Source organism: Pygocentrus nattereri, chromosome 3 (genome assembly GCF_015220715.1).
Source record: "Pygocentrus nattereri isolate fPygNat1 chromosome 3, fPygNat1.pri, whole genome shotgun sequence".
NCBI classification, from domain to species: domain Eukaryota; kingdom Metazoa; phylum Chordata; class Actinopteri; order Characiformes; family Serrasalmidae; genus Pygocentrus; species Pygocentrus nattereri.
In genome coordinates this window covers 2,118,508-2,144,698 of record NC_051213.1, presented here as the reverse complement: position 1 = coordinate 2,144,698, position 26,191 = coordinate 2,118,508, and the positions used below count along the sequence as shown (strand labels likewise).

Here is a 26,191-nt window from a genome sequence, read left to right as displayed (position 1 = left end):
GTTAGTGTGCAGATGTGTCAGTATTAGTGCAGATGTGTCAGTGTTAATGCAGATGTGTCAGTTTTAGTGTTGCTCTTGAGATAGATTAATTATTCAAACCATGGAAAACCCCTGAATATAGTGAGCTAGTTTCACTCAATAAAGTTACTATAGCAAAAAAAAATCTAGACTGAGATTATTTTATGATATTCTTACAAGAGAATGAGTAGTCTTACATATCAGATTGGCCTAGATGTTATTTTTTATTTATTTTGAAATGTGCCTCCAGGGGGCGCCACTCCTGTCTCGAATCCCAGAATCACTGAACTCACCCACTCCACGCTTCCTGCCACATAAGCGCGCAGGATGCTGGCTTTGCCTGAATACGGGTGGAATAAAAAGCCAGGTTAAGCGTGGTTCCAGCGTGACGCCCCCAGTAGACCACTGGGTGGCGGTAACGTCACATCTCCAACCCCACCACCGCGGAGAAGAGGAAGCTCCTGCTCCACGCCTCCTCAGGAGAGGCAGGAGGTGTTAGAGGAAGTGAGGAGGTCCGTCGCTGCGTGGTCACTGTGACTGATCCTGAAACGGTTTGTTTTGGTGAAAATCTCAGTGCAGAACATGTGAACCTGCTCCATCCAGACCTGCATGGGTATGAGAACCTCTGGTAAGCAGAGCTTAATGTGGTGTTTGTGCTGTTCTACGGAAGGCGTTGGGGTTGTAAATGAACCATCTGAACTTGCAGATGGTTCTTTGAGTGTTCATGGTTCTTCATAGAGCCATTGTTTTACTGAAGAACCCCTGAAGAACCATGTTTTTTAAGAGTGCACAGTGTTGAAAGATCACAGAACTGCATCATTGTTTCATTACACAGTGAGTGTGATAGGCTCTGTTTATCAAGACTTATGTAGTTACAGTAGGAAGTGGGTAACACCTCTGCCTTCTACGCTGTAGACTGGGGTTCAATCCCCACCTGGGTCAGCCCCCTACACTGTACCAATAAGAGTCCTTGGGCAAGACTCCTAACACCACCTTGGCCTCCCTGTGTAAAATGATCAAATTGTAAGTCGCTCAGGATAAGAGCGTCAGCCAAATGCCGTAAATGTAAAGAACAGTAAATAATCAGTTTAATAGTGTTTTTAAAATGTGGCATTGCTTTTTTAATTTTTGCCAGTTCTAACATGTATCAAACCCCAGAAAACTAAACATTGTGTTCATTTCTTGAAGTATCATATTTTGCCATATTGCCCACCCTAAAAAATAAAATTTTTAAAAATCCAAAAAGCTAAATTTATCAAACGTGTTTCAATACAGTGAGATTACACATGGCTGTTACTGCCCTTTCCCCGTCGGGGATTTCACAGGAATTTCACAAAATACCTGCGTAATACTGTAGACCAAGTCAGAGTGGTTTGACATGAAATGCTCAATTTCTAGAGAAAGTGCCTGAGTCAGGCGCCTTTACAGTGGTGGTGATGGGAACCAGGCGTCACCATGACTACAACACAGATATAGACACTTTATTTACCATCCAGAACCACCAGAGAACCTACACGAGTCTTCTGAGTTTATATGGAATGTTGATGATGGAAAACAGTGGAAAATCTGGAATAATCAGTTTACTTTGGGGACTATTTGCCGCACAGCGCCCTGCATGTCTCCCTCCACCATGAATGGAGTTGAAGTTCTCTTCTTCTTCTTTCGGCTGCTCCCTTTAGGGGTCGCCACAGTGGATCATCTGCCTCCATCTTGCCCTATCCACTGTCTCCTCTACTTTCACACCAACCATCTCCATGTCCACCTTCACTACATCCACAAACCTTCTCTGAGGTCTACCTCTTCTCCTTCTGCCCGGCAGCTCCATCTCCAACATTCTTTGCCTAATATATCCACCATTCCTCCTCAACACATGTCCAAACCATCTCAACCTGGCCTCTCTGGCTTTATCTCCAAACTGCTCCACCTTCACCGTCCCTCTGATCTGCTCATTTCTAATCTTGTCCAGCCTGGTCACTCCCAACGAAAATCTCAGCATCTTCATCTCCGCCACCTCCAGCTCAGCCTCCTGTCTTTTAGACAGAGCCACAGTCTCCAAAGCAGACATCATAGCAGGACGCACTGCTGTCTTGTAAACCTTCCCTTTCACTCTTGCTGCTATCCTTCTGTCACACATCAGCCCTGACACCCGTCTCCACCCACTCCATCCTGCCTGCACCCTCTTCTTCACCTCTTTTCTACACTGTCCATTGCTCTGGATGGTTGACCCAAGATATTTGAAGTCATCCACCTTTACGACCTCTACTCCTTGCATCTTCACCTTTCCACCTGCCTCCCTCTCATTCACAGACATGTATTCCGTCTTGTCTCTACTGACCTTCATTCCTCTCCTCTCCAGTGCAAACCTCCACCTCTCCAGATTCTCTTCCACCTGCTCTCTACTCTCACCAAAAGTTCTCTAAACTCTCATAAAACAGCGTCTCAGTCATCAGGCAGTGAATTCAGAACCAGTTCATGTAGGAACTTTCTGTGAGGAGCTTTTAGAGGGACGTCTGGTTCCTATCAACACCACTGTGAGCAGCTCCAGCTCGGTGAGTAAAAATCTCAATAACTGTGACCGCTAAGAATCTTATTAATGAGAAATTTTGAAAAATCGGTGTGCCTCCTTTTTCTCCCCGCATCGCTTCCTCTCTAACTCCTCCTCCCTGTGTCAATTCTTCTCTCTCCTTCTCCTCCTGTCGGTTTCTCTATCACATCTTTTCTCTTACAAACTTTCATTCCTGAAGAAACAGAGACCAAGAAACACTACGTTAGACAGTGGCATTTTCCGCTGATTTTTCTTTGTCATTCTTTTCTCTTCTAGAAACGAATGATGCCCTGTTGAAATTCTTCTTCCGACTACTTTTCCTGCAGTTTAAGTTTGCCTCCAAAAACCAATCAGGAGGTTCCTCGAAGTGTGTCTCACTGCTGAGGTCAGAAAATGGTTGAAATATGAACATGGCATCCAGTAGCAGCTCTGGTCCTCAGCAGAGATCGTACCACTGCTCGGAGTGTGGGAAGACTTTTAAGCGAAAAATCATCCTCCAAACACATCGGCTCATTCACACAGGGGAGAAGCCCTACCGGTGTCCGGAGTGTGGGAAGAGTTTTACTAAGCAGTGCTCTCTGCAAGTGCACGAGCGCATCCACACCGGAGAGAAGCCTTATAACTGCTCGCATTGCAGTAAGAGTTTCAGTGACCGAGGAAATTTCAGAGCACACCAGCGCATTCACACCGGAGAGAAGCCGCATGAGTGCTCAGAGTGCGGTAAGACCTTTTATCAGAAGAGCAACCTCCAGCGCCACCAGCACGTTCACACCGGCGCCAAGCCGTATCGCTGCTCGGACTGCGGGAAGAGTTTTACCCGACCCAGCTACCTCCAGCTGCACCGGCTCGTTCACACAGGAGACAAACCCTATTACTGTTCACACTGCACAAAGAGTTTCAGCGACATACGGAACCTCAGACGACACCAACTCATTCACACAGGAGAGAAGCCTTACTGTTGCTCGCGCTGTGGGCAGAGCTTCAATCAGCTGAGCCACCTCCAGAGACACCAGCGCGTCCACACGCAAGCCGAATGACCGACTGGTTATTCAGAGACGCACAGATGTACCAACAGAGGCGAAACTGATGACTCAAGTCAACGTGTGTTTTATTATGGGTTTTTGTAGATTGACGTGAACGATGGAACTTATTTTCATTTTCTGTTAAAATAATTTCCAATTGAAACAGCTGTCATATGCGAAAAGGTCCTGACTCTTTCTTTCACACGATGGGCTTAGAATTATAATCATCTATATGACGCATTAAATATAAACTGTGTTTTGTGCATATTCTTTATCACTTAGTGCTGCTTCTGGTTAAAAAAGTCAAAAGTTCCTTCTTAAAATGGCATAATTCATTCATTTTTTAAAATTCGGAACGATCAGAGGACACAGAGGAATTAGACCTCTACATTTAACCCATCCGTGCAGTGAAACACACACACACGCACACACTAGGGGGCAGTGAGCACACTTGCCCGGAGTGGTGAGCAGCCCTATCCACGGCGCTGTTTTTAACACGTGCCCAGTCTCAGCCGTTCGAGGGTTTAGTAGCTTGGCTGTGATGCTGGAGCCAATTTAAGGGACCCTGGCCAATTCATATTTCTCCCCTCATCAAAAACATGCAATGATGAAAACTGTGAAATCATAGTGGGCGCCCATGAGTCCACAGTGAATGTCTGAATGAAGCTGTCTAAATATACAAAATTAAACAGGTTTCCAGCTGTTTATTTGGGAATTTCTCAGTTTTTAAAAGTATAAGGTCAAAGGAAGCCAAGCCAATTCCATCTTTGCTATATAAGTGTTGGTTGATTACCAGGCAGATGTTAGGCATATGGGCCAGTAAAAGGCCAAACACCAGACTTAGCCTGTGTCTAAATTTATGGGCCAATTCTGGTGTGAACAATAATGTAGTTGGTCCAGATGTGGGCCACATTCATTATTTTTACATATTATATAGTGTATTAGCCAGATGTGGGCCAAGGACCCAGCCATATACAGGCATCAGTATCAGTAACTCTAACCAATCAGCTCTCAGTAGCAGTAACGCTAACCAATCAGCTCTCAGTAGCAGTAACTCTGACCAATCAGCTCTCAGTAGCAGTAACGCTAACCAATCAGCTCTCAGTAGCAGTAACACCATCCAATCAGCTCTCAGTAGCAGTAACGCTAACCAATCAGCTCTCAGTAGCAGTAACACCATCCAATCAGCTCTCAGTAGCAGTAACGCTAACCAATCAGCTCTCAGTAGCAGTAACGCTAACCAATCAGCTCTCAGTAGCAGTAACACCATCCAATCAGCTCTCAGCAGCAGTAACACTAACCAATCAGCTCTCAGTAGCAGTAACACCATCCAATCAGCTCTCAGCAGCAGTAACACTAACCAATCAGCTCTCAGTAGCAGTAACACCATCCAATCAGCTCTCAGTAGCAGTAACGCTAACCAATCAGCTCTCAGTAGCAGTAACGCTAACCAATCAGCTCTCAGTAGCAGTAACGCTAACCAATCAGCTCTCAGTAGCAGTAACGCTAACCAATCAGCTCTCAGTAGCAGTAACACTGACCAATCAGCTCTCAGTAGCAGTAACTCTAACCAATCAACTCTCAGTAGCAGTAACACTGACCAATCAGCTCTCAGTAGCAGTAACACTAACCAATCAGCTCTCAGTAGCAGTAACACTAACCAATCAGCTCTCAGCAGCAGTAACTCTAACCAATCAGCTCTCAGTAGCAGTAACACTAACCAATCAGCTCTCAGCAGCAGTAACTCTAACCAATCAGCTCTCAGTAGCAGTAACTCTAACCAATCAGCTCTCAGTAGCAGTAACGCTAACCAATCAGCTCTCAGTAGCAGTAACTCTAACCAATCAGCTCTCAGTAGAGGTAACACTAACCAATCAGCTCTCAGTAGCAGTAACACTAACCAATCAGCTCTCAGTAGCAGTAACGCTAACCAATCAGCTCTCAGTAGCAGTAACTCTAACCAATCAGCTCTCAGTAGCAGTAACTCTAACCAATCAGCTCTCAGTAGCAGTAACGCTAACCAATCAGCTCTCAGTAGCAGTAACTCTAACCAATCAGCTCTCAGTAGCAGTAACGCTAACCAATCAGCTCTCAGTAGCAGTAACACTAACCAATCAGCTCTCAGTAGCAGTAACTCTAACCAATCAGCTCTCAGTAGCAGTAACGCTAACCAATCAGCTCTCAGTAGCAGTAACACTAACCAATCAGCTCTCAGTAGCAGTAACACTAACCAATCAGCTCTCAGTAGCAGTATCACTAACCAATCAGCTCTCAGTAGCAGTAACACTAACCAATCAGCTCTCAGTAGCAGTAACACTGACCAATCAGCTCTCAGTAGCAGTAACGCTAACCAATCAGCTCTCAGTAGCAGTAACTCTAACCAATCAGCTCTCAGTAGCAGTAACTCTAACCAATCAGCTCTCAGTAGCAGTAACACTAACCAATCAGCTCTCAGTAGCAGTAACGCTAACCAATCAGCTCTCAGTAGCAGTAACACTAACCAATCAGCTCTCAGTAGCAGTAACGCTAACCAATCAGCTCTCAGTAGCAGTAACTCTAACCAATCAGCTCTCAGTAGCAGTAACTCTAACCAATCAGCTCTCAGTAGCAGTAACGCTAACCAATCAGCTCTCAGTAGCAGTAACACTAACCAATCAGCTCTCAGTAGCAGTAACACTAACCAGTCAGCTCTCAGTAGCAGTAACACTAACCAATCAGCTCTCAGTAGCAGTAACGCTAACCAATCAGCTCTCAGTAGCAGTAACTCTAACCAATCAGCTCTCAGTAGCAGTAACGCTAACCAATCAGCTCTCAGTAGCAGTAACTCTAACCAATCAGCTCTCAGTAGACTATTTTGCCACACAGCGCCCTGCATGTCTCCCTCCACCATGAATGGAGTTGAAGTTCTCTAAACTCTCATAAAACAGCGTCTCAGTCATCAGGCAGTGAATTCAGAACCAGTTCATGTAGGAACTTTCTGTGAGGAGCTTTTAGAGGGACGTCTGGTTCCCATCACCACCACTGGGAACGGTTCTGACTCGGTAAGGTTATCTAGAACGGAGCGTCTCACACCCATTATAATGAGTCCTCCTTCAACGGGAGAAATGGGAAGCTAGGCTCTCCTGAAACTGACCCTGCTACTGTCGAATAGGGGTGCAGCAGGCGGAGCTGACCGGAATGCGGGTGGAGTGAAGAGACCGCCCCTCTTGGTCCCACGTGGTGGCGCTGATCCGTGTGACTGCATCCCCGAGGCCAGCGAAGCGGAGAGGCGGAAGATCAGCGCTCCACACCGCCGGAGGAGCAGACAGGAGCTGCGGGGCTGGAGGTGAGGAGCCGATCAGATCACCGCTTTATTCCGTGGTTGATTGACAGCAGAGTGACAGATGTGAGCTCTTCTGCAGATGGAGTGACGCTCCAGCTCGCGCCTGCTGCTGGTTTGGGTTCCTCAAACAAAGAGCTCTGTAGGATCTGTTTATCCGGTAAATAACGGCTGCTCCGGTTCTATTAAGAACCATGATTTCTGTATAGAACCACTTGCATGAATAAATTACCCCTTGCATGGTGATATGGTTCTTCAGATTGATGTGTATATGGTTCTATATAGCACCAAAAAAGAGTTCTGCTACTGTGTACGATGTCAGGCTTATAACATTAGAAGTCTTTTTGGTTCTATATAGAACCATCTGATTGCGTACATATATTCCCCCTTGCACGGTGAAATGCTTCTTCAGACTGATGGAGAATACAGCACCTAAAAGGTTCCTTTATTACTATGATGTCAATAGAAGAACCCCTTTTGCTGCTATACGGAACCTCTAAAAAGTTCCATAGACGCCATATTCTCAATCAATATGGAGAACTGTTTCACTATGCAAAGAACCCTTTATGCATGCAACCAGATGGTTCTATGTAGACCCAAAAAGAGTTCTTTCTTCTATTGTTAACACCTTGACATTGTACACAGTAGCAGAACCCTTTTGGGTGCTATGTAGAACCATATAACACATTCTACATCAAGCTGAAGAGCAGTTTCACCATGCAAAGAAGCACTGAAGCCTGCAAATGGCTCTTTGAGTGTTCATGGCTCTTCATAGAACCACCGTCTTTGCTAAAGAAGCCTTGAAGAACCATCTTTTTAAAAGTGTATGTCATGTATTAGCATGTATTTGCATTAAATTCCACTTACAGTGTTCTCATATGGCCATGTATGTAGCGCATGTGCCAGCTTATTTGAAATTGGCCTTTTTCAAATACGGGACATACATTTCAGCCATTTATCAACATGCAAGAACAAACGTGTGTAACACAGAAAAGTACATGAGAAAAAAACATTATTTATACATGGGTAGCATATTTTACTCATATTCGCCAAAAACGTCATATTATAGAATTTAAAGTTTTCATTTATTTTCTCTAGAGTGTGTCGGATGGCGTTGAAGCGACGGCTTGTTTTCTCTAGAGTCTGATGGATTGCGTTGAAGCAACGGCTTGTTTTCTCTAGAGTCTGATGGATTGCGTTGAAGCGATGGCTTGTTTTATCTAGAGTGTGTCGGATGGCGTTGAAGCGGCGGCTTGTTTTCTCTAGAGTCTGATGGATTGCGTTGAAGCAACGGCTTGTTTTCTCTAGAGTCTGATGGATTGCGTTGAAGCGATGGCTTGTTTTATCTAGAGTGTGTCGGATGGCGTTGAAGCGGCGGCTTGTTTTCTCTAGAGTGTGACGGATTGCGTTGAAGCGACGGCTTGTTTTATCTAGAGTGTGACGGATTGCGTTGAAGCGATGGCTTGTTTTATCTAGAGTGTGTCGGATGGCGTTGAAGCGACGGCTTGTTTTCTCTAGAGTGTGATGGATTGCGTTGAAGCGACGGCTTGTTTTATCTGGAGTGTGACGGATTGCGTTGAAGCGGCGGCTTGTTTTCTCTAGAGTCTGATGGATTGCGTTGAAGCGACGGCTTGTTTTCTCTGGATTGTGACGGATTGCGTTGAAGCGACGGCTTGTTTTCTCTAGAGTCTGACGGATTGCGTTGAAGCAACGGCTTGTTTTCTCTGGATTGTGACGGATTGCGTTGAAGCGACGGCTTGTTTTCTCTGGATTGTGACGGATTGCGTTGAAGCGACGGCTTGTTTTCTCTAGAGTCTGATGGATTGCGTTGAAGCGACGGCTTGTTTTCTCTAGAGTCTGATGGATTGCGTTGAAGCGACGGCTTGTTTTCTCTAGAGTGTGACGGGTTGCGTTGAAGCGACGGCTTGTTTTCTCTAGAGTCTGATGGATTGCGTTGAAGCGACGGCTTGTTTTCTCTAGAGTCTGACGGATTGCGTTGAAGCGACGGCTTGTTTTCTCTAGAGTCTGATGGATTGCGTTGAAGCGACGGCTTGTTTTCTCTAGAGTCTGATGGATTGCGTTGAAGCGACGGCTTGTTTTATCTAGAGTGTGTCGGATGGCGTTGAAGCGATGGCTTGTTTTATCTAGAGTGTGTCGGATGGCGTTGAAGCGGCGGCTTGTTTTCTCTAGAGTGTGAGGGATTGCGTTGAAGCAACGGCTTGTTTTCTCTAGAGTCTGATGGATGGCGTTGAAGCGATGGCTTGTTTTATCTAGAGTGTGTCGGATGGCGTTGAAGCGGCGGCTTGTTTTCTGTAGAGTGTGACGGATTGCGTTGAAGTGACGGCTTGTTTTCTCTAGAGTGTGTCGGATGGCGTTGAAGCGACGGCTTGTTTTCTCTGGATTGTGACAGATTGCGTTGAAGCGACGGCTTGTTTTCTCTAGAGTGTGACGGATTGCGTTGAAGCGACGGCTTGTTTTCTCTGGATTGTGACGGATTGCGTTGAAGCGACGGCTTGTTTTCTCTGGATTGTGACGGATTGTGTTGAAGTGACTGCTTGCTTTCTCTGGATTGTGATGGATTGAGTTGAAGCGATGGCTTGTTTTCTCTAGAGTGTGACGGATTGCGCTGAAGTGGCGGCTTGTTTCCTCTAGAGTCTGATGGATTGCATTGAAGCGATGGCTTGTTTTATCTAGAGTGTGTCGGATGGCGTCGAAGCGATGGCTTGTTTTATCTAGAGTGTGTCGGATGGCGTTGAAGCGACGGCTTGTTTTCTGTAGAGTCTGATGGATTGCGTTGAAGCAACGGCTTGTTTTCTCTAGAGTCTGATGGATTGCGTTGAAGCGATGGCTTGTTTTATCTAGAGTGTGTCAGATGGCGTTGAAGCGATGGCTTGTTTTATCTAGAGTGTGTCGGATGGCGTTGAAGTGGTGGCTTGTTTTCTCTAGAGTCTGATGGATTGCGTTGAAGCAACGGCTTGTTTTCTCTAGAGTCTGATGGATTGCGTTGAAGCGATGGCTTGTTTTATCTAGAGTGTGTCGGATGGCGTTGAAGCGGCGGCTTGTTTTCTCTAGAGTGTGACGGATTGCGTTGAAGCGACGGCTTGTTTTCTCTGGATTGTGACGGATTGCGTTGAAGCGACGGCTTGTTTTCTCTGGATTGTGACGGATTGCGTTGAAGTGACTGCTTGCTTTCTCTGGATTGTGATGGATTGAGTTGAAGCAACAGCTTGTTTTCTCTAGAGTCTGATGGATTGCGTTGAAGCGACGGCTTGTTTTCTCTAGAGTCTGATGGATTGCGTTGAAGCGACGGCTTGTTTTCTCTGGATTGTGACAGATTGCGTTGAAGCGACGGCTTGTTTCCTCTAGAGTGTGACGGATTGCGTTGAAGCGGCGGCCTGTTTCCTCTAGAGTGTGATGGATTGCGCTGAAGCGACGGCTTGTTTTCTCTGGATTGTGACGGATTGCGTTGAAGTGACTGCTTGCTTTCTCTGGATTGTGATGGATTGAGTTGAAGCAACGGCTTGTTTTCTCTAGAGCGTGACGGATTGCGCTGAAGCGACGGCTTGTTTTCTCTGGATTGTGACGGATTGTTCAGTTTAGCTTTTGGTAGCTAATGTTCCCCCTTAGATAAAGGCATCAGATCCAGGGGTCCATGGACACAGGGAATTATAGTAAACTGAGACGCTGGTGCTGTCATCCCGCTGCTCGCATGCGGTCACTCAGGTTTGTGGACGGTGGAGCGGAGGGATGCCAGACTGTCTCAGAGTGCTGCCGTGTCTGTGTGTCCTTCTGGTTCTCTCCTGTTAGTTAAGCTGTCATAGTCAGATCTGCCGGAGTCGTTAGCCACACTCTGGAAATGTTCACATTCCCTGTTTTACGTACAAACAGACAGAATAAAACTAATTCCCTCTCCCTGCTTTATTTCCGAGTATACAATCACCCACATGTCCGGCCGGACACTGAAGGACGACCGACTGTCGAGCCCTCCTGCTACCCACTTCAGACCAGCTGCCCACGCCGCAGCTGCCACCACCTACCTTGGACGAGCTCCCCACCCTACCCTGATGTTCTCATAGACTCCTAGTTGTTCCTAATACCAATATTACTGCTATTAATATTAGTAATATAATCACTTGTAGATAGTTTGACCAGAGGAGGATGGGTCCCCCCTGGTGAGCCTGGTTCCTCCCAAGGTTTCTTCCTCAGCTCTGAGGGAGTTTTTCCTTGCCACTGTTGCCCCTGGCTTGCCCACTGGGGGGATTCTGTACATTCTGTACATTCTTTCAGTCCTGTGGAAACTTTGTCTTTTCTGAAATCCTGTAAAGCTGCTTTGTGACAACATCCGTTGTAAAAAGCGCTACAAATAAATTTGATTTGATTTGATTTGATTGCGTTGAAGCGACGGCTTGTTTTCTCTAGAGTGTGACGGATTGCGTTGAAGTGACGGCTTGTTTTCTCTGGATTGTGATGGATTGCGTTGAAGTGACGGCTTGTTTTCTCTAGAGTGTGACGGATTGCGTTGAAGCGACGGCTTGTTTTCTCTAGAGTCTGATGGATTGCGTTGAAGCGATGGCTTGTTTTATCTAGAGTGTGTCGGATGGCGTTGAAGCGGCGGCTTGTTTTCTCTAGAGTGTGATGGATTGCGTTGAAGCAACGGCTTGTTTTCTCTAGAGTCTGATGGATTGCGTTGAAGCGATGGCTTGTTTTATCTAGAGTGTGTCGGATGGCGTTGAAGCGGCGGCTTGTTTTCTCTAGAGTGTGACGGATTGCGTTGAAGCGACGGCTTGTTTTATCTGGAGTGTGACGGATTGCGTTGAAGCGATGGCTTGTTTTATCTAGAGTGTGTCGGATGGCGTTGAAGCGACGGCTTGTTTTCTCTAGAGTGTGATGGATTGCGTTGAAGCGACGGCTTGTTTTATCTGGAGTGTGACGGATTGCGTTGAAGCGGCGGCTTGTTTTCTCTAGAGTCTGATGGATTGCGTTGAAGCAACGGCTTGTTTTCTCTAGAGTCTGATGGATTGCGTTGAAGCGATGGCTTGTTTTATCTAGAGTGTGTCGGATGGCGTTGAAGCGGCGGCTTGTTTTCTCTAGAGTGTGACGGATTGCGTTGAAGCGACGGCTTGTTTTCTCTAGAGTCTGATGGATTGCGTTGAAGCAACGGCTTGTTTTCTCTAGAGTCTGATGGATTGCGTTGAAGCGATGGCTTGTTTTATCTAGAGTGTGTCGGATGGCGTTGAAGCGGCGGCTTGTTTTCTCTAGAGTGTGACGGATTGCGTTGAAGCGACGGCTTGTTTTATCTGGAGTGTGACGGATTGCGTTGAAGCGATGGCTTGTTTTATCTAGAGTGTGTCGGATGGCGTTGAAGCGACGGCTTGTTTTCTCTAGAGTGTGATGGATTGCGTTGAAGCGACGGCTTGTTTTATCTGGAGTGTGACGGATTGCGTTGAAGCGGCGGCTTGTTTTCTCTAGAGTCTGATGGATTGCGTTGAAGCGACGGCTTGTTTTCTCTGGATTGTGACGGATTGCGTTGAAGCGACGGCTTGTTTTCTCTAGAGTCTGACGGATTGCGTTGAAGCAACGGCTTGTTTTCTCTGGATTGTGACGGATTGCGTTGAAGCGACGGCTTGTTTTCTCTGGATTGTGACGGATTGCGTTGAAGCGACGGCTTGTTTTCTCTAGAGTCTGATGGATTGCGTTGAAGCGACGGCTTGTTTTCTCTAGAGTCTGATGGATTGCGTTGAAGCGACGGCTTGTTTTCTCTGGATTGTGACGGGTTGCGTTGAAGCGACGGCTTGTTTTCTCTAGAGTCTGATGGATTGCGTTGAAGCGACGGCTTGTTTTCTCTAGAGTCTGACGGATTGCGTTGAAGCGACGGCTTGTTTTCTCTAGAGTCTGATGGATTGCGTTGAAGCGACGGCTTGTTTTCTCTAGAGTCTGATGGATTGCGTTGAAGCGACGGCTTGTTTTATCTAGAGTGTGTCGGATGGCGTTGAAGCGATGGCTTGTTTTATCTAGAGTGTGTCGGATGGCGTTGAAGCGGCGGCTTGTTTTCTCTAGAGTCTGATGGATTGCGTTGAAGCAACGGCTTGTTTTCTCTAGAGTCTGATGGATGGCGTTGAAGCGATGGCTTGTTTTATCTAGAGTGTGTCGGATGGCGTTGAAGCGGCGGCTTGTTTTCTGTAGAGTGTGACGGATTGCGTTGAAGCGACGGCTTGTTTTCTCTAGAGTGTGTCGGATGGCGTTGAAGCGACGGCTTGTTTTCTCTGGATTGTGACAGATTGCGTTGAAGCGACGGCTTGTTTTCTCTAGAGTGTGACGGATTGCGTTGAAGCGACGGCTTGTTTTCTCTGGATTGTGACGGATTGCGTTGAAGCGACGGCTTGTTTTCTCTGGATTGTGACGGATTGTGTTGAAGTGACTGCTTGCTTTCTCTGGATTGTGATGGATTGAGTTGAAGCGATGGCTTGTTTTCTCTAGAGTGTGACGGATTGCGCTGAAGTGGCGGCTTGTTTCCTCTAGAGTCTGATGGATTGCATTGAAGCGATGGCTTGTTTTATCTAGAGTGTGTCGGATGGCGTCGAAGCGATGGCTTGTTTTATCTAGAGTGTGTCGGATGGCGTTGAAGCGACGGCTTGTTTTCTGTAGAGTCTGATGGATTGCGTTGAAGCAACGGCTTGTTTTCTCTAGAGTCTGATGGATTGCGTTGAAGCGATGGCTTGTTTTATCTAGAGTGTGTCAGATGGCGTTGAAGCGATGGCTTGTTTTATCTAGAGTGTGTCGGATGGCGTTGAAGTGGTGGCTTGTTTTCTCTAGAGTCTGATGGATTGCGTTGAAGCAACGGCTTGTTTTCTCTAGAGTCTGATGGATTGCGTTGAAGCGATGGCTTGTTTTATCTAGAGTGTGTCGGATGGCGTTGAAGCGGCGGCTTGTTTTCTCTAGAGTGTGACGGATTGCGTTGAAGCGACGGCTTGTTTTCTCTGGATTGTGACGGATTGCGTTGAAGCGACGGCTTGTTTTCTCTGGATTGTGACGGATTGCGTTGAAGTGACTGCTTGCTTTCTCTGGATTGTGATGGATTGAGTTGAAGCAACAGCTTGTTTTCTCTAGAGTCTGATGGATTGCGTTGAAGCGACGGCTTGTTTTCTCTAGAGTCTGATGGATTGCGTTGAAGCGACGGCTTGTTTTCTCTGGATTGTGACAGATTGCGTTGAAGCGACGGCTTGTTTCCTCTAGAGTGTGACGGATTGCGTTGAAGCGGCGGCCTGTTTCCTCTAGAGTGTGATGGATTGCGCTGAAGCGACGGCTTGTTTTCTCTGGATTGTGACGGATTGCGTTGAAGTGACTGCTTGCTTTCTCTGGATTGTGATGGATTGAGTTGAAGCAACGGCTTGTTTTCTCTAGAGCGTGACGGATTGCGCTGAAGCGACGGCTTGTTTTCTCTGGATTGTGACGGATTGTTCAGTTTAGCTTTTGGTAGCTAATGTTCCCCCTTAGATAAAGGCATCAGATCCAGGGGTCCATGGACACAGGGAATTATAGTAAACTGAGACGCTGGTGCTGTCATCCCGCTGCTCGCATGCGGTCACTCAGGTTTGTGGACGGTGGAGCGGAGGGATGCCAGACTGTCTCAGAGTGCTGCCGTGTCTGTGTGTCCTTCTGGTTCTCTCCTGTTAGTTAAGCTGTCATAGTCAGATCTGCCGGAGTCGTTAGCCACACTCTGGAAATGTTCACATTCCCTGTTTTACGTACAAACAGACAGAATAAAACTAATTCCCTCTCCCTGCTTTATTTCCGAGTATACAATCACCCACATGTCCGGCCGGACACTGAAGGACGACCGACTGTCGAGCCCTCCTGCTACCCACTTCAGACCAGCTGCCCACGCCGCAGCTGCCACCACCTACCTTGGACGAGCTCCCCACCCTACCCTGATGTTCTCATAGACTCCTAGTTGTTCCTAATACCAATATTACTGCTATTAATATTAGTAATATAATCACTTGTAGATAGTTTGACCAGAGGAGGATGGGTCCCCCCTGGTGAGCCTGGTTCCTCCCAAGGTTTCTTCCTCAGCTCTGAGGGAGTTTTTCCTTGCCACTGTTGCCCCTGGCTTGCCCACTGGGGGGATTCTGTACATTCTGTACATTCTTTCAGTCCTGTGGAAACTTTGTCTTTTCTGAAATCCTGTAAAGCTGCTTTGTGACAACATCCGTTGTAAAAAGCGCTACAAATAAATTTGATTTGATTTGATTTGATTGCGTTGAAGCGACGGCTTGTTTTCTCTAGAGTGTGACGGATTGCGTTGAAGTGACGGCTTGTTTTCTCTGGATTGTGATGGATTGCGTTGAAGTGACGGCTTGTTTTCTCTGGATTGTGACGGATTGCGTTGAAGTGACGGCTTGTTTTCTCTGGATTGTGATGGATTGCGTTGAAGTGACGGCTTGTTTTCTCTGGATTGTGACGGATTGTTTTCTCTGGATTGTGACGGATTGCGTTGAAGTGACGGCTTGTTTTATCTAGAGTGTGTCGGATGGCGTTGAAGCGGCGGCTTGTTTTCTCTGGATTGTGATGGATTGCGTTGAAGTGACGGCTTGTTTTCTCTGGATTGTGACGGATTGCATTGAAATTATATTCAGTATTGTGTGTTATAACAGTCCTGTGGTCTGTGTTTGCTGTGAAGCTCTATCCAGGAAATTCTGTTCAGTTATTTCTCTTCCTAGATGGTCACTCTGTCACACCTGCTGCTTTGTTATGGTTAGGCTAAGAGCAGCTGTTGCTTCTATACCTAATGTTGGCAACGATCTAAGTTCCTAAATAAACAAGACTCTGTCAGTGTTCCCTCGGGTCACTTAGTCTGTGAAACTGGGTGCAGAAGAATGATGTTATTCTCCAGACACTAGGCTGACCTCCTGCTTCATTAAAAGAGTGTTTGATCTTTCGGTCTTCAGCCTCTGAAGAACACCCTGCAACTGACTCAGCCGCAGAAGTAGCTCTATTGACCTCTATTGACACCCCCACATTTTACACCCTAACCATAGATGGGGTACATTCTGGAAATGTGGGCAGTCCAACAGTTGCTCAGCCCACAAAATGCAAGAATAAGGCTGTATAACAGTTCAAAGGCTACACTGGTGGGTTGTTTGGGTTACTTGGGTTAGAGCAGAAGGTCAGTCAGGCTTTGTTTACATGCCTTTCTCTGCTCCATGATCATCCAGTGCACACACAAGACCGAAGACGCACAACAATATGGAAAATGAGCAAAAATATGGACAAAGATAGTAGAAGACAGATATAAAATGTGATGTATAAGTGTGCTAGAACTCAGGTATGGATGTCTTATGTTTCATGTTTTGGTAATTTTTGGTCAATTTTTTTTTCCCCTCAGGAATGACCTGCTGTTAGCTTCTACCTCCACAAGCGCATCAGGAGATGCCATAAACAGGACTATATCATACTGCTGAGGTCAGTAGAGGTAAAATAAAGTAGTATGGCCTCCAAAAGAAGCACCAAAACTCAGCAAATGTCCTCTGTTACTCTCCACCACACTGATGCTTCTCACAAGAGGACGCAAAAAAAAGCAGACAAGGTGAGAACTCACCTCTGCTCCATGTGTGGGAAGAGTTTTACTCGGCAGGGTCACCTCCAAATACACAAGCGTATCCACACGGGAGAGAAGCCGTTTGCCTGCTCGGAGTGTGGGCGGAGTTTCAGAGAAAAAGCTACCCTTAAAAAGCATGAACGCATTCACACAGCAGAGAAACCGCATTCCTGCTCAGAGTGTGGGAAGAGTTTTAATCGAGAGCGAAGTCTCCGACTGCACAGATATATTCACGCGGAGGAGAAGCCATATCACTGTTCGGAGTGCGGGAAGAGTTTTACTCAGCCGCACATCCTCGAGCTTCACCGGCGCGTTCACACAGGGGAGAGGCCGTACCAGTGCTCAGAGTGCGGGAAGGGTTTTACTCAGCAGGGCCATCTGAAACTACACCAGAGCGTCCATACAGGAGAGAGGCCGTATCACTGCTCAGAGTGTGGACAGGCTTTTAGAGAAAAGGCTTCCCTTAAAAAACACCACCGCATTCACACGGGAGAGAAACCGTATCACTGCTCAGACTGTGGGCAGAGTTTTAGAGACAACAGTGCCCTCAGAAAACACCAGCGCACTCACACAGGAGAGAAGCCCTACTATTGTTGGGAGTGTGGGAAAAGGTTTGCTCAGCAGAGTAGTCTACAGAAACATCAGCGCAGTCACCAAGCCCTGAAGGTGTATACCTGTTCAGACTGTGGAAAGGGTTTCAATCAACCGAGTCGTCTCCAGCGACACCACTGCGTTCGCACAGGAGAGAAGCCGTATCTTTGCTCAGAGTGTGGGAAGGGTTTTTGGGACAAGTGTAGCGTCACAAGACACCAGCGCGTCCACACAGATGTGAAGCCCTTCTACTGCTCAGAGTGTGGGAAGAGTTTTAAGGACAGTGGTGCCCTCAAAAGACACCAGCTCATTCATGCAAGAGAGAAGCCCTGAGCTTCAGGTATTTGAAAAAATACACACAAATGAATTTGAAAATTCGTGACACCTGAATTTGTCAAATGGAAGAAGAACACCAAGAAGCACCAAAAAGAAATGCGTGTGTGGACTGAGGCAAGAACCGAGCACCAAGTGCTGACAAAAGCCATAGACACCGCAGACAACCCTGTCAACAAGAGCTGTAGGTAGCACCAGAGGTTCTGAACCTGAGCCCCAAGCATTGACAAGAGCTATGGGTTGCACCAGGCCCGAATCTGCACCCCAACTATCAACGAAACCTGTGAGTGGTACTGGAAGTCCTGAACTTGAGCCCTGGCTGTTGACAAAGGCTCTGGGTAGCTCCAGAAGTCTCAAACTTGAGCTACAAGGGTTAAGCGGTAGGTGATGGATGTGATGCACACGAACCTCAATTGTCACTGTCCAGAAGTCCCAAATCAAGTATTTTTAAACTTTGTAATATTTACTAATTTACATTTCATTTAGTCTTTTTTAGCGGTTTGATATGTTCCTTTATTTTACTTTTCATTTCAATGCCTTCGTTCTTTACAGTCCTTTGTTCTCTGTTCTAATGCTCAGCTGTATTGCACATGAGGGTCACCTTCAGTGTGCTGAGTTTAAATAAAGGTTGATTTAGATTTGTGTGTTTGACTACATGCAGTCTTCATTTTTAAAGATTTATATCATTTTTTGTTGCTACTTTAGCCTTTTCACTTTAGTCCTAAGTTTATCTAATGAATAAAATATTTAAAAATAAATGAACAACTAATACAAGTACAACTGGTTGCTGATTTGAAACTGTAACAAGAGGTGATTATTTACTCTGAACTCATCAAGCAGCTCCTGTGCAGGAACATCTCTCTCTCTCTCTCTCTCTCTCTCTCTCTCTCTCTATCTATCATTGACTGTTGCCTGAATCTCTCATTCAGTTACATTTGCTTTTCTCTTTGTGGATGTTACCTCTCATGTGTCAGGTTCTAGTCCTTGTGGGCCAAAACACTGCAGACTTCAGCACGTTACACACACCTGATTCAGCTCTTCAGCTATTTAAGGTCATCGTGAACTGAATTCAGATCGGTAGGCCTTGTTCAGAATGCCATATCCAGGTTGTATCCAGACTGATTTTTGATAGTCTGGACAACAAAAAACACATTTGTTGACGGTTTAAAATGCGGTTCCATTCAGACTCATTCAAATGCTTCTCAGTCTGGATGCGCTGGCCACTCAGATTGGATTTCAAAGTGTCTTGTGTCACACGACAAACAAACAACAGTGTCAAATCCAGAGTGATGAAGTGCTGGGATTCAGGAGGAGCTCCAAAGATCCATGATTATGAAGAGAGTTCTGAAGGCTCTGGAGGGGCGATGATGCTCCTCCATCTCTCCTGCATCCGCGTTTGAAATCCGCATCACCAGCGTAGCTACATAGTTACTGACGCTTACGTGGTTACCATGGCAACCCATGCAGATAGACTGGTGATGTCTGGACACACAAGTATGATCTGATCGCTCAAAAGATCTGATTTGAGAAACAAACCTGCAGTCTGAACACAGCTGAAGCTGAGAGTAAATGCTGATCTCCAAAACAAGGTCCCCAGTTTGACACGCCTGCTCGAGGTGATGTCATCACAAAACATGATTTCAATTTTCATAGCTATGCTGATGTCATGCAGTTATTCGATTACATTCACTCAAGACGCTGAGCCAGCGCTGGTCTCTTTACAGCGATGTGGTTTCAGGTGGCCAATGAAGCGGAGCCAGCGCCGGTCTCTTTACGGCGATGAGGTCTCAGGTGGCCAATGAAGCGACACCAGCGCTGGTCTCTTTACAGCGATGTGGTTTCAGGTGGCCAATGAAGCGGTGCCAGCATCGGTCTCTTTACAGCGATGTGGTTTCAGGTGGCCAATGAAGCGACACCAGCGCCGGTCTCTTTACAGCGATGCGGTCTCAGGTGGCCAATGAAGCGGTGCCAGCATCGGTCTCTTTACAGCGATGCGGTCTCAGGTGGCCAATGAAGCGGCGCCAGCATCGGTCTCTTTACAGCGATGTGGTTTCAGGTGGCCAATGAAGCGGAGCCAGCGCTGGTCTCTTTACAGCGATGCGGTCTCAGGTGGCCAATGAAGCGGCGCCAGCATCGGTCTCTTTACAGCGATGCAGTCTCAGGTGGCCAATGAAGCGGAGCCGGTGCCGGTCTCTTTACAGCGATGTGGTCTCAGGTGGCCAATGAAGCGACGCCAGCGCCGGTCTCTTTACAGCGATGCAGTCTCAGGTGGCCAATGAAGCGGAGCCGGTGCCGGTCTCTTTACAGCGATGTGGTCTCGGGTGGCCAATGAAGCGGCGCCAGCATCGGTCTCTTTACAGCGATGCAGTCTCAGGTGGCCAATGAAGCGGAGCCGGTGCCGGTCTCTTTACAGCGATGCAGTCTCAGGTGGCCAATGAAGCGGAGCCGGTGCCGGTCTCTTTACAGCGATGTGGTCTCAGGTGACCCCTGGTAGCCAATGAAATGGAGTGAGAGCTGGTCTCTTAATAGTGACCACGGTTTAGAGGATTTTTATAGTTTAACACTTTAACAGTTTTTATAGTTTTTCTTTCAAAGAGGGCTGCCTGAATTCATAATTCATCTTTCAAGGGCAATGAAAATGGCTCTTTTGCCTGAGAATTTACACTGAATATAAACTCAGCCAGTAAAAGTTTACGATATATCATGTGTACATTTAGCACTGTGACTTTACAGAAGACCAAATAATATGTTCCCACAGTATACTACGCTTGTCATCAGTAGTGTGAACAAAAGCATTGAGGTTTTGTCAAAATGCGTTCACATATTTATACATTGGTGATGCCAAAATAAGTGAATAATTTTTTTACGTTAAAAATTGAGCGGTAACATATGAACATATGCAGTAAGTGTGTTCCGTATAGAGAACATGTTAAATGTAAAAAAAAAAAAAAAAAATCAACAAACCGTAATTTGGCTGGGCGTGTTCAAACTTCACACGCGACTGTATGACACAGAAAATCATATCTTTATTTGGAAAATCAAACAACATTAAGTTAGAAAATATGAGGTAGAAAAATTCTATAGTTTCAATGTAACTGACTTCATTGTTATAAACAGGAGCATTAAAAAAATAGAGTAAGCCAGTCAGTTATAAAGTGGCCTTAATACAGTTAGTTGTGGCCTCAATATAGTAATTTGTGGCCTTAACATGGTAATTTGTGATCTCAATGGATAAATTTGTGGCCTCAGTATAATAAGTTATGGCCCCAATATAGTAACTTGTGGCCTCAGTATATTGATTTGCGACCTGAACACAGTTATTTTGGTCTCAGTATATTAATTTGTGGCCTCAATATAGTTATTTGTGATCTCAGTGGATAAATTTATGGCCTCAATATAAAAAGTTACAGCCCCAGTATAGTAACTTGTGGCCTCAGTATATTGATTTGCGACCTCAACCCAGTTATTTTGGTCTCAGTGTATTAATTTGTGGCCACGCCTTATTAAAAAACCATCATCCCGTCACTTTAGGGGCTCAGTGTGTGCGTCTGACCAGGACACTGGCCAAATGAAGCGATTCTGATGGTGAGACATAATGAGGTGTAGGTCCCACTGCAGCCCAGGTGGCGGCGCTAGTGCGACTGAGCCCCAGTGAAGTGGAGGAGAAGAAGATCCAGCCTGTCGGAGGGAGAGAGGAGAGGTAGATGATAAACACAGTTTACAGCGTTTCTATTATTAATATTATTAATGATAATAATATTAATAATAACTGACCCTCACATACGAGGTTTACAGTGCCTCCCGTGAATGAGCGTCTACTGCCCATTCCAGCTTACTCTTACTGTCCGGTCCACCTTAAACGGCGCAGCAGCTGCAGTCCGGCGCCCGAGCGGCCTGGGCTGCACTGGCACTGCTGCGCCATTTAAGGTGGACCGGTGAAATCCCAGTCAGAAGCCAGCTTCAGCTTATTGGGCTCAGAGTGATGCACTAATCCCCGTTTTATTAGGAAAAGCCGAGATAACTGAGCAGCGGAGGGTCCTGTTCAGGTAGCGGACCAGCGGACTGACCTCCTCAGTGGACGATGCGGGAACACGCTCCTCTGTTCCTGGATCAGCTGGAGCAGTTCGCCCGGTCAGCAGGGCCGCTCGGGTCCAGTTCACTGTGATCAGCATGCGGCGGCTCACAGCCCTGCCCAGCAGATCAGTGTCCACAGCTTCCCATCACAGTGGTTTTCCTTTCAATCCCAAGGATTTTGCTTTGCTTCTTAATCATGTTGCTTTCCTTTCCAGTGTTTTTCCTTTCATTCCCAAGGATTTTGGTTTGCTTTCCGACGTTTGTCCTTTACTTCCAAAGGATTTTGCTTCCCATCACAATTGTTTTCTTTTCCTTCCAAGGATTTTTTCTCTTTTCCCGATGGTTTTCCTTTCATTCCCAAGGATTTTGCTTTCCTTCTTAATCATGTTGCTTTCCTTTCCAGTGTTTTTCCTTTCATTCACAAGGATTTTGGTTTGCTTTCCGACGTTTGTCCTTTCCTTCACAATGATTTTGCTTCCCTTCCCAATGGTTTTCCTTTCCTTCCAAGGATTTTGCTTTTCTTCCTAATGATTTTGCTTCCCTTCCCAATGGTTTTCCTTTCCTTACCAACAACTTTCCCTTGTAATGACTTTGCTGGTTTAGGGTACTCCACTACTGCCAGAGCTGCTACACTACCACACTGGGCAAAGCCATCTGGCATGTTTAGGGAATTTTTTTGGTTGAAAGTGTTTTGATGTCAATTCACTGTTTGCTTGCATGTAGCAGAGTTTATAGTCCAAATACTTAATGACCGTGAAATTCAGAGGCTGCAGTGATGTTCATAGGAAAGTGCATCTGGTTGGGAATCATTTTGTTAACTACAGGGCAGTTTTCAAAAACCCCGTTTATGTTGGCCACTGAGAAGTCCAGCTTAGACCTGGAGTCACTAATACGGTCATGACCCTGACTACGGAATGACGGCTCTACGTGTCTGTGGGTACAATCCTTAACAGTGTTGTCATGTGTGTCCTACAGAAATAAACGGCATTCATTGGAAGTCCTCACCGTCTGCTAGTGTCCATGTTCCGATGCAGCTTAAATCCACCTCCACGAACACATCAGGAAATGCCATAAACAGAAGAAGCTCCAGAAGCTCCAGCAGCTCTTGTGGTGCTCTCCACGCTGATGCTTCTCACAACAGAATGGACCAGGAAACGGACAAGGTGAGAACCCACCGCTGCTCAGAGTGTGGGAAGAGTTTTGCTCACCAGAGTTTGCTCCGGTCACACCGGCGAATTCACACCACGGAGAAGCCGTATCGCTGCTCCGACTGTGGCCACTGTTTCGCTCGACGGAGTCACCTGCAGTCGCACAAACGTGTTCACTCAGGAGAGAAGCCCTATCAGTGCTCCGAGTGTGGGAAGAGCTTCACTCGACAGGGTGGGCTCCACTTACACCAGCGTACTCACACGGGAGAGAAGCCGTACCGCTGCTCCGAGTGCGGGAAGAGCTTTAATCGCCAGAGTAGCCTCCAGCTCCACGGACGCATCCACACAGGAGAGAAGCCGTATCGCTGCTCGGAGTGCGGAAGCAGCTTCAGAGACAGAGATTGCCTTAAAAGACACCAGCGCATTCACACGGGAGAGAAGCCCTACGACTGCTCGGAGTGTGGGAGGAGCTTTAGAGACAGAGATGCCCTCAAAAAACACCTGCGCACTCACACCGGAGAGAAGCCCTACCACTGCTCGGTGTGTCTGAAGAGCTTCCCTCACCAGAGCAGCCTGCAGGTGCACCTGCGCATCCACACGGGAGAGAGGCCGTATTACTGCTCGGACTGTGGGCAGAGTTTTAGAGACGGAGGTACCCTCAGAAGTCACCAGCGCACTCACACCGGAGAGAAACCCTATCACTGCTCAGAGTGTGGCAGGAGCTTCGGGTACCCGAAAAGTCTGAAGACACACAAGTGCACTAAAAGTGAGATTAAAAACTCGTCATACATGAATTTGTCAAATGGAAAACAAAACTAAGATTTTTATCAGGTTTTTTTTTTAGGTTAGTGTGAATCACGTGACCTGTAATTTTGCTGTTTTCCAACGTTATGGGAAAAAGAGCTCCTGACTTTCTCTCTCTCGTGCTTTCTAAACTTGTCTGATTGCAGTGATTATCTGTATAACGACTTTATTCAAGGCGATGGTTCTGTATAGAACCATGAACACTCAAAGAACCATCTGCTTGCTTAAACTGTGAAATTTAATTGTAAGTCTTGTTCTCTATGAAACCTTTCTGAAAAGGGTTCTACTCTTACACAACCGAAGAACTGTCAATCTGAAGAACCATTTCACCCTGCAGAGAACTTAAGCATGCAAATGCTTCTTTCAGTGTTCACGGTTCTACACAGAACCACTGCCATTGCTAAAGAACCCTTGAAGAACGGAGTGTGTGAATGCCTGCTTATGTCCATGATGACACATTAAAGCTGCACTGGTGTCAGATTTGGGGATTTGGAGACCTCTGAGACAAAGAGAGCTCAGTCTGAACCTGGTGAAGGAGCGTCTCTGAGGATGTGAGTGGATTATCTACTACTGTCATCACATCTCCATCAGTGTGAGATCACTGGCGGCCTAAACGTCAAGCCGGACCTTCTTTTTGAGTCTGTGCGTGATGTTAATATGTAAAGACGTACGACATGGTGATTAAAACTCCCACACTGAATTATTTAATTCCGTGCGTATTATGGTATAAGCTTGTTATGTCTTGCTGCGGTCTGAGGGACAATTTATGTACCATTGACCAAAAGAAGAAGGCCAAAGTCACCTGTGAAAGGCCTCAAACACCTTGAGGATCCTGGAAAATGTGCCAGTGTTGTTTATAAGTAAGTCCTTAGGACAATAATTGATAACTGAATCACCACAGGTGTAGAGCAGTGCATTAACCCTCCTCCTGGAGATCTGCTCGTCACCATAGCAACGGAAGAACAGTGAAATTTTGTGTGAAAGTATTTGTGCCTCCTGTGCTACGGTTGGCTAATAGGACTTCTGTGACTCACTGATCTCTTTGGAGTTGATCAGACGCTGTAAGACGCTAAAGAGGGAGCGAAACATCAAAGGGGACCTACCGAGTCCAAAAAAAGGGACGGGATGAGAAACGCGGGTAAAAAAGGAAAAGGTGTTCGGTCAATTCTGTTTCACCCGTTTGGAGTTGAGCACAGTACAAAACACCATATCTGATGTTTTAATATTTGAGCTTTTTTTTAGTAAATATAGCCTCATTCCATATGCGATGCCTGACATCACCCTTCCTTTAATAATTGTTTGTGGTCTAAAGACCTGAACTGACCTGAACTGACCTTTGGACAGCAGAATTTTTTGCCCTTTTTCAGAATCAGAATCCTTTCTTGATCCCAGAGGGAAATTGCAGTTGTTACAGTTGCAACCATTTATGTAAAAGAATAAATTCTTTAATAATTTAAAACAAAAGAGAAATTTGTAATATGTACACCTTTAAGCTCTTATGAACGCAGTAAAGTGGCGGCGACTGTAATAATAAATATTAAACATCTAGTATAAGACAGTTCAAAATATTGTCCCTCTGATTTTTTGCACACAGTCATTATTATTACCCATATGAACAGTTTGGTATTGAGTTTTGTGAATCACACACTGAGGGAGGAGTTATAGAGTTTGATGGCCACAGGTAAGAATGACCTCCTGTGGCGCTCTGTGGTCATTTCGGTAGAGTGAGTCTTGCACTGAATGAGCTCCTGTGTCTCATCACCGTATCGTAGAGTGGGTGGGAGCCATTGTCCGTAACGGCCTGCAGCTCAGACAGCGTCCTCCTCTCCGACACGGCCGTCAGCGAGTCCAGCTCCACACCCACAGCATCACCGGCCTTGAGGATCAGTCTGTTGAGTCTGTTGGCGTCAGCCACCCTCAGCCTGCTTCCCCAGCACTCAGTCACACATCTTCAGCTGTGCCATCGTACGGGGCCTTCATTGTTGTATTTTGCATTGCATTTTAAACATGATCCAGGCTTTACACTGGTAACAATCTGGGTGGCCCTTTTCTGGCCTGGTCAACAAACTATCCAGTATTTCCACAAACATTCTGAACGGTTGACTTATCAGCATCAGTCCATTTCAGATGAGCTCGAGACCAGAGAAGTCGGCGGCGTTTCTGGATGTTGTTGATAGGTTACTTTCACTGTCCAGAGTTCAGTCTTTGGGATGAATTGGGACATTGATTGTGAGTCAGGCCCTCTCATCCAACATCGGTGTCTGACCTCACAAATGCTCTTCAGACAAATTCCCACAGACGCCCTCCAAGATCTTGCAGTAAGCTTCCCAGAAGAGTGGAAGCTGTTAGAGCCGCAAAGGAGACCAACTCCATATTGATGTCCACGGTTTTGGACTGGGACATCCAACAAGCTCATATAGACGTAATGGTCAGGTCCACATGCGTTGGCCATATGTTGTAAATCAGTAAAGAAAATAAACTTTTTTGTATTAATAAATATCAGAACCTTCAAACTGAATCAAGTATCTTTTATCTTGTTTAAGTAAAATCAGTTCTGCTGTTTGAGCATCGGGCGGCACGGTGGCGTGGTGGGTGGCGCTGTTGCCTCACAGCGAGGAGGGCCTGGGTTGACTGGGGTCCTCTCTGTGTGGAGTCTGCATGTTCTCCCCGTGTCTGCGTGGGTTCCTCCGGGTTCTCCGGTTTTCACCCACAGTCCAAAGACATGCAGTCAGGCCAGCT

The 26,191-nt window shown here is 46.3% G+C and overlaps 1 protein-coding gene across 1 annotated transcript; it reads left to right on the top strand.

Annotated features, from left to right (window-relative positions):
- The first annotated feature begins 479 nt into the window (after positions 1-479).
- Positions 480-24,160, top strand: LOC108413806 (oocyte zinc finger protein XlCOF6-like). The gene is made up of 5 exons (XM_037536897.1): positions 480-646; positions 2,840-3,599; positions 6,737-6,910; positions 16,391-17,083; positions 22,669-24,160. The coding sequence occupies exons 2-5, from the start codon at positions 2,968-2,970 to the stop codon at positions 23,465-23,467; spliced, it is 2,298 nt and encodes a 765-aa protein (XP_037392794.1). The 5' UTR covers positions 480-646; positions 2,840-2,967; the 3' UTR covers positions 23,468-24,160.
- The last annotated feature ends 2,031 nt before the right edge of the window (positions 24,161-26,191 follow it).

Excerpts from the sequence above, each read along its gene's own strand:
- LOC108413806 (XM_037536897.1), top strand. The coding sequence starts at position 2,968 with ATGAACATGGCATCCAGTAGCAGCTCTGGTCCTCAGCAGAGATCGTAC. Across the intron at positions 3,600-6,736 it reads GTCCACACGCAAGCCGAATG|GGGTGCAGCAGGCGGAGCTG; the intron begins ACCGACTGGTTA and ends ACTGTCGAATAG. Across the intron at positions 17,084-22,668 it reads CGCACTCACACAGGAGAGAA|AACCCACCGCTGCTCAGAGT; the intron begins GCCCTACTATTG and ends GGACAAGGTGAG.